This window comes from Micromesistius poutassou (genome assembly GCF_964030765.1).
Source record: "Micromesistius poutassou genome assembly, chromosome: 23".
Classification (NCBI taxonomy): Eukaryota; Metazoa; Chordata; class Actinopteri; order Gadiformes; family Gadidae; genus Micromesistius; species Micromesistius poutassou.
Genome location: NC_140293.1, coordinates 2,427,344 through 2,434,856, shown reverse-complemented (window position 1 = coordinate 2,434,856; position 7,513 = coordinate 2,427,344). Strand labels below are relative to the sequence as shown.

At 48.9% G+C, this 7,513-nt stretch overlaps 1 protein-coding gene across 1 annotated transcript in view; it reads left to right on the top strand.

Annotated features, from left to right (window-relative positions):
* Nucleotides 1-148: 148 nt before the first annotated feature.
* acadvl (acyl-CoA dehydrogenase very long chain) overlaps nucleotides 149-7,513 on the top strand; it is a 12,998-nt gene continuing 5,633 nt past the window's right edge. The window contains exons 1-13 of the mRNA XM_084487327.1: nucleotides 149-215; nucleotides 468-550; nucleotides 677-743; nucleotides 1,896-1,958; nucleotides 2,305-2,377; nucleotides 2,524-2,588; nucleotides 3,027-3,161; nucleotides 3,817-3,961; nucleotides 4,519-4,648; nucleotides 5,303-5,428; nucleotides 6,093-6,291; nucleotides 6,950-7,054; nucleotides 7,159-7,245. Coding sequence (XP_084343453.1) covers nucleotides 477-550; nucleotides 677-743; nucleotides 1,896-1,958; nucleotides 2,305-2,377; nucleotides 2,524-2,588; nucleotides 3,027-3,161; nucleotides 3,817-3,961; nucleotides 4,519-4,648; nucleotides 5,303-5,428; nucleotides 6,093-6,291; nucleotides 6,950-7,054; nucleotides 7,159-7,245 — 1,269 coding nt within the window. The 5' untranslated portion in view covers nucleotides 149-215; nucleotides 468-476. The remainder of the gene's footprint in view (nucleotides 216-467; nucleotides 551-676; nucleotides 744-1,895; nucleotides 1,959-2,304; nucleotides 2,378-2,523; nucleotides 2,589-3,026; nucleotides 3,162-3,816; nucleotides 3,962-4,518; nucleotides 4,649-5,302; nucleotides 5,429-6,092; nucleotides 6,292-6,949; nucleotides 7,055-7,158; nucleotides 7,246-7,513) is intronic.

The following is a 7,513-nucleotide window of genomic DNA, read 5'->3' as shown; positions in this document are numbered from 1 at the left end:
GTGGCCGCAAACAGTGTTCTGCAGTTAGTACATGTTATTATTAATATATATTACCCATAAATAAGTAATTTCGGACCACCGTTTTATATTGGTCGAGGCGCCACTTCTGGAGAGTATACGTCAGAGGAAGCGGCGCCCCGCATATCAGTTTCTGTCGAAGGCAAGAACGGGGTTACTAGGTTATTCTCTGCAGAACCTCTGATTGTCCTTACAGGGTACGTATGATATACACTTTTAAGTACATTTAAGTTTAATTCATAGGAAAAAATGTCTGTTTTCGAGATGGTAAGGTTTAAAGACGTTTTTGCCGTCTTACAAAACAAATCGATGTGAGCCATTGCTTTTCTCTATCGGTTAAACGGTCTTGATTTTAATCGATCATTTGTATTTGGTATATACGGTGATTTTATATATAACGTTAAGGTTGGTTTTAGCCTAGTGTCAACGTGGTGTCCCCGTGTTTACAGTGTATAAACATGCTGCTTCGTAAAGTGAGCCAGTCTTCCGTCCTCTGTGGCACCATTCGCCACATCCCGCCTGCGTTGTCCGGGTAAGTTAACCCCTCCAACCAAATGGATGTATTTACATGGTACTACGGGTGTTCTTTTGTTCAAATTGAACTTGAACTTCTCTATAAACCAAATTATAAACATCTGTCAATTCTGCTTCGGACCAGGACACCCAGTCGAGCTGGCGTGTTGGTTGCTGTCAAGAATGCGCGTTACTCGAGCCAAGCGGCAGAGGTGAGTTTGCTACAATTTCCTTGTTCGTTTAAAGACCCTTATATCTTTAGTGTATTCGATTCTATTTTGGTCCAGACCAAGTGATAGACTCATGAGAAAGGGTGTCCCGCACGTCCTTACCCCCCCCCCCCCCCTACACACACACACCGCCTCCTCCCTCCGACATAGCTCAAAGTAGGGGAAAGTTCAGTGGTCACGTGACAGGTTTCATAAAGGTTCACCTTGGGTTATATAATACACCGTCTGGGGAAGAAACATCACCTGTATCTGATATGCGCCGTTTTCACTATACATGAATATTCGCTCGACTTGATGGAATTTAGTGTTATTACACATTGTGCTAAAAGGCTCACGCATTGTAGTGATGTTACGTGGTGAGAGTGCGCTCATTGGTTGTAACCAACAAACTTACTTTTATTATGCAAATATCTTTATATTTGGCAGCCTTCTCTATCAAAAGTTTTGTTTACCTTACATATAGATTGTGCTGCAGAACTATAAAATAAATATTACTTGATCCTCAATCTGTGTGTGTGTGTGTGGGTGTGTCTTGCTTTTTTCTGTCTATCCCTCTGTTTTTCTCTCTGTCTCTCTCTGTCTGTTGCTCTCGGTCTGTCCTGTATCCGTCTGTCTCCCTCTGTGTCTCTGTCTCTCTGTGTGTCTCTCCCTCTGTGTGTCTCTCTCTCTCTGTGTGTCTCTCTCTCCTCTCTGTCTCTCTCTCCTCTCTGTCTCTCTCTCTTCTCTGTGTCTCTCTCTCTTCTCTGTGTGTCTCTCTCTCTCTTCTCTGTCTCTCTCTCTGTCTCTCTGTGTCTCTCCCTCTGCTTCTCTCTCTGTCTCTCTCTGTCTCTCTCTCTCTTCTCTGTGTCTCTGTGTGTCTCTCTCTCTTCTCTGTGTCTCTTTCTCTTCTCTGTGTCTCTCTCTCTTCTCTGTGTTTCTCTCTGTCTCTGTGTCTCTCTCTCTTCTCTGTGTCTCTCTTCTCTGTGTCTCTCTCTCCTCTCTGTGTCTCTCTCTTCTCTGTCTCTCTCTCTCTTCTCTGTGTCTCTGTGTGTGTCTCTCTCTCTTCTGTCTCTTTCTCTTCTCTGTGTCTCTCTCTCCTCTCTGTGTCTCTCTCTCTTCTCTCTCTCTCTCTTCTCTGTGTCTCTCTCTCCCTAGGCGGTTTCTGATAAGTCTGAGGTCGGCACAGGTGCCAAGGTGGAGAAGAAGATGGCCCCTGTCGTACGTTACCTCATTATTATAATTGTGATCACTCAATCTGAGGGGGGGCGTGGTCATGGACATGTGTTATCCTTAATTAATGTATCAGAGGTACTGAAAGAACTAGAAACCCACCGCTAAGTGTTTAAATTACATATTTACTTCGAACAGATCGATTTAACCTGTGTCTGAATTATGAAATGCATCCACCCAAAATAAATCCCATCCCACCCATGAATGGAACGTATCCCTTTGACTCCGGTCTTTAACGAGGGTGTAGGGTGAAAAACTTCACAGCTTCAAGGGGGTTATAATCTCACTGTGATGGCAGCACCAGCTGAACTCCACTTCCCACAATACTCCACAGGAGTCCAAGTCGTTTGCTGCCAACATCTTCAAAGGGCAGCTCAACACCGCCCAGGTGTTCCCCTACCCCTCAGGTAAGGCTGGGTGTGTGTGTGTGTGTGTGTGTGTGTGTGTCTGTGTCTGTGTCTGTGTCTGTCTGTGTGTGTGTGTGTGTGTCGTAGAACAGTAGTTGGACATGGTTGTATTATATCAATGTGTGTGTCTGCTCTCTCTTTCCCAGTGCTGAACGAAGAACAGGACCAGTTCCTCAGAGAGCTGGTTGGGCCTGTCGCTAAATTCTTTGAGGTAAATCTCACCTGGTCTCACTCTCCTTGTCTCTCACTCTGCTCGTCTCTCCTTGTCACTCACTGTCACGTGTCTGTCCTTGTCTCTCTCTCTCACCTGGTCTCTCCTTTTCTCTCACTTTGCTTGTCTGTCCATGTCACTCACTCACTTGTCTCTCCCCTGGTCTCTCCCCTTGTCACTCACTCTCACTTGTCTCTCTCTCCTGGTCTCTCTCTCCTTGACACTCACTCTTGCTTGTCTCTCTCTCTCCTTGTCTCTCTGTCTCCTGGTCACTGACTCTCCTGGTCTTTCTCCTTGTCTCTCACTCTTCTTGTCACTTGTGTCTCTCCTGGTCTCTCTCTCTCTCCTTGTCACTCACTCACTTGTCTCTCTGCCCCCTGGTCCCTGTCTCTCCCCCCCTGGGTGTCTGGCGTTGCCGTGGTGGGCGTGTCTCTCCAGGAGGTGAACGACCCGGCCAAGAACGACTCCCTGGAGAAGGTGGAGGACCACACCATGCAGGGCCTCAAGGAGATGGGCGCCTTCGGGCTCCAGGTGCCCGCCGACCTTGGGGGCCTGGGCCTCTGCAACACACAGGTAGGGGCCCCACCTGGAGGGGTGGGTGGGTGGGTGGGTGTGTGTGTGTGTGTCTGTATGATTGGCTACATATAGATGAGTGACAGATGTTCGCTAGACGTGCGAACAGGGGGATCCTGGGTGTTCAACCATTGGGCCTTGGTCTACAGGTGTTGTCCTGGGCCAATAGATTCTTGCCATTTCATCACATGACTATTATTAGGGGGCGAGGGGCTAAAAATGGCCGTACAAAGTACATGGGAAACGTGCGTTGGCAACACTACAGGGTTTGGCTTGGCACAAAATCACAAGGGCAATGAACCCTTCAAAGCCTCTGGGACAGAACACGGGTGGGTGGTGTGTAGCTGAACACACCCACGCAGTAATGGCATGGACTCACCAGTCATTCATTTACAACCTGCTGACGTTCCTGCCCGTCTAGATTAGAAATAATCAATCGGATTTTAAAAGCGTAGACGCCAACACGGTTATTGAACAGGCTTTTAATCACTTTTTTTTCTTTGTGTTTTTATGAACCATGGATTGAAAGAGAGAGGGAGTGCTATGTAGCATAGCAACAACACACACACATAAACACACACACACACACACACACACGTGGGTGTGGTCATTGCGTCAACGTGGAACCATGACCTTTAACCCCTACCCCTGACAGTACGCCCGGCTGGTGGAGATCGTGGGCATGCACGACCTGGGGGTGGGCATCACGCTGGGCGCCCACCAGTCCATCGGCTTCAAGGGCATCCTGCTCTTCGGAAACCCGGCCCAGAAGGAGAAGTACCTGCCCAAGCTGGCCACCGGTACGACCCTCCTCTCTCCTCCCCTCTCCTCTCCCCTTCTCTCCCCTCTCCTCCCCTCCTCTCTCCTCCCCTCCCCTCCTCTCCCCTCCCCTCCTCTCTCCTCCCCTCTCCTCTCCCCTTCTCTCCCCTCCCCTCCCCTCCTCTCTCCTCCCCTCCCCTCTCCTCCCCTCTCCTCTCTCCTCCTCTCTCCTCTCCTCCTCTCTCCCCTCCTCTCCCCTCCCCTCCCCCCTCCCCTCCCCTCTCTCCCCTCCCCTCCCCTCCTCTCCTCTCCCCTCCCCTCCTCTCCCCTCCCCTCCCCTCTCCTCCCCTCCCCTCCCCTCCCCTCCCCTCTCCTCTCTCCTCCCCTCTCCTCTCTCCTCCTCTCTCCTCTCCCCTCCCCGCCCCTCCCTTCAGTTGGACCTTTATCGTCCCACTAGGGAGACTCTAGTTCACATCCAGGTTCCCAAAAGGATACGGAAACAAGAAAATACGATGTCTGTTGGAATCTTAAATTATCATAAAAGTGAATACACTTTAGATCTTGGGTGTAAAGCAAAATTCATGTGTGTGTGTTGCAGGAGAGACCATGGCTGCGTTCTGCCTGACGGAGCCGGCCAGCGGCTCGGACGCGGCGTCCATCAAGACGGTGGCGGTGCGGTCCGAGTGCGGGGAGTACTTCACCCTGAACGGAGGCAAGATCTGGATCAGGTGAGGAGGACACGCGCACGCACGCACACACGCACGTACGTACGCACGCATGTACATATATACACACACACACACACACACACGCACGTTTGAATACAGACACACACACGTACATATACACACACACACACGCACGTTTGAATACAGACACACACACACGTACATATACACACACACACACATACGATTACAGACACACACACGTACATATACACACACACACACATACGAATACAGACACACACGTACATATACACACACACACACACACACGTACATATACACACACACATACACACATACGTACGAATATACACACACACACGTACATATACACACACACACACACACATGTACGTACGAATACACATATACACACACACGTACATATACACACACACACGTACATATACACACAAGGCGGCCCATAGACACGCAGACACATACGGACACGCACTGAATGTCAGTTGAGACCAACATGCACCCAAACATTTACGCGCCCACAAATAAAAACATGGCGAAAAAACAAAGGGGAACCGGAGACTGAGATCAGGGTGAAATCCCCCTTCTGGCCACAAGAGGGCAGTACACCGCACACACACACACACCATCCACACGAGTTCTGACAGAGATTCCTTCCGAAAACGTCTGCAGCAACGGAGGCCTGGCGGAGATCTTCACCGTGTTCGCCAAGACGCCCATGAAGGACCCCAAGACGGGCGAGATGAAGGACAAGATCACAGCGTTCGTCGTGGAGAGGAGCTTCGGAGGAGTCACACAGTGAGTGGAGGGGAGGGATGTGAGGCTATGGACAGGAGAGGCCTGTGTTGTTAGGGTTAGGGTTAGTTTCCCTCCTCTATGGGACGTTACCAGCAGCATGAAAAGAATGAGGTGCCCAAACCCCCCCGGCCTTGTGCCACCGTGTCTCTTTCTAAAAATAAAGTGAAAGGAAAAAATAAGATATGAGTCCAGCAGCCGCCTTGTGACTGGGATTGTTCCGTTCAGACCGAGATGCCCTTGAACTTTTATTTTGGAAATGTTTTTTTGTTTTTTTTCTTCCATTGAACTTTTATTTTGGAAATGTTTATTTTTTTTTCTTCCATTGAACTTTTGTTTTGGAAATGTTTATTTTTTGTTCTTCCATTGAACTTTTATTTTGGAAATGTTTATTTTTTTTCTTCCATTGAACTTTTATTGTGGAAATGTTTTTTGTTTTTATTGACATGGAATTTATTGACCATCTTGGAAATTGAATTTTTATTCCTGTGTAAAGACGTGCGACCTCTATTCACCATAACATCAAAGTTGACCCCTGACCTCTCCCCCTACTAGCCACGACATTTCATCCTTCCTTCATCCACCAATCAGCATCAGTGTTTCCATAGTAATAACAACAACAACCGCCTTCCTCTCCCCCTCCTCCCCCCCCACCCACCCCCACCAGCGGCCCCCCGGAGAAGAAGATGGGCATCAAGGCGTCCAACACGGCGGAGGTGTACTTTGAGAACGTGCGCGTGCCGGCCGACTGCGTGCTGGGCGAGGTGGGCGGCGGCTTCAAGGTGGCCATGAACATCCTGAACAACGGGCGCTTCGGCATGGCCGCCGCGCTCTCGGGCACCATGAGGGCGTCGCTGGCGCAGGCCGTGAGTCTGGGAAACAACAGGGGGAGACACAGTGTGTCTGTGTGTGTCTGTGTGTGTGTTTTGTACTTCAGCTGGAGTGTGTGTGTGTGTGTGTGTGTACATGTTGCTCAATGTTTTTGGTCCTTTAGCTGTTTTCATAACCATAATTGTGTGTGTGTGTGTATATATGGGTTTATGTTGCTCAATATTTTTGGTACTTCAGCTGCATTCATAACCATGGTGATGGATTGTAATTGTAATTTTATTTTTAAGACAGTGTGTGTGTTTGTGTACATGTTGCTCAATGTTTTGGGTTCTTAGGCTGTTGTGTTGCTGATTGTGTGTGTGTGTGTGTGTGTGTGTGTGTATATGGGTTTATGTTGCTCAATATTTTTGGTACTTCAGCTGCATTCATAACCATGGTGATGGATTGTGTGTGTGTTTGTGTACATGTTGCTCAATGTTTTGGGTTCTTAGGCTGTTGTGTTGCTGATTTTGTGTGTGTGTGTGTGTGTGTGTGTGTGTGTGTGTGTGTGTGTGTGTGTGTGTGTGTGTGTGTGTGTGTGTGTGTGTGTGTGTGTGTGTGTGTGTGTGTGTGTGTGTGTGTGTGTGTGTACATGTCGCTCAATGTTATGGTCCTTCAGCTGTTTTCATAACCATAAGTGTGTGTGTGGTCCAGGTGGACTGGGCTGCCAACAGGACGCAGTTCGGCAGCAAGATCCACACGTACGGCGCCATCCAGGAGAAGCTGGCCCGCATGACCATGCTGCACTACGTCACGGAGGTGTGGCCCACACACACACGCACACTCCATCCTGTGTGAAGGGCCTGGAGAACGTGCAGCAGAACCGTGTGTTTGTAACAGGCCTCTGTGGTTGTGTCTTACAGTCCATGGCCTACATGATCAGCGGCAACATGGACAGCGGTGCCTCTGAGTTCCAGATCGAGGCGGCCATCAGCAAGATCTTTGCGTCTGTGAGTATTTATTTGTTTGTTTTATTTGAAAGGGACAATGCACAGCCATTTATTTTGTTTACTTTCAAAATATAAATGCCAGTGTTGGCAAGAATGCGCATTTTCATCTGTAGTCCCAGTACACAAGGGGGGGCGGTCACTCTGGTGACCGGCATGGGAACCCACCGACAGTTTACTTTCTCCAGAAACGTAAACCAAACTGTGTGTGTGTGTGTGTGTGTGTGTGTGTGTGTGTGTGTGTGTGTGTGTGTGTGTGTGTGTGTGTGTG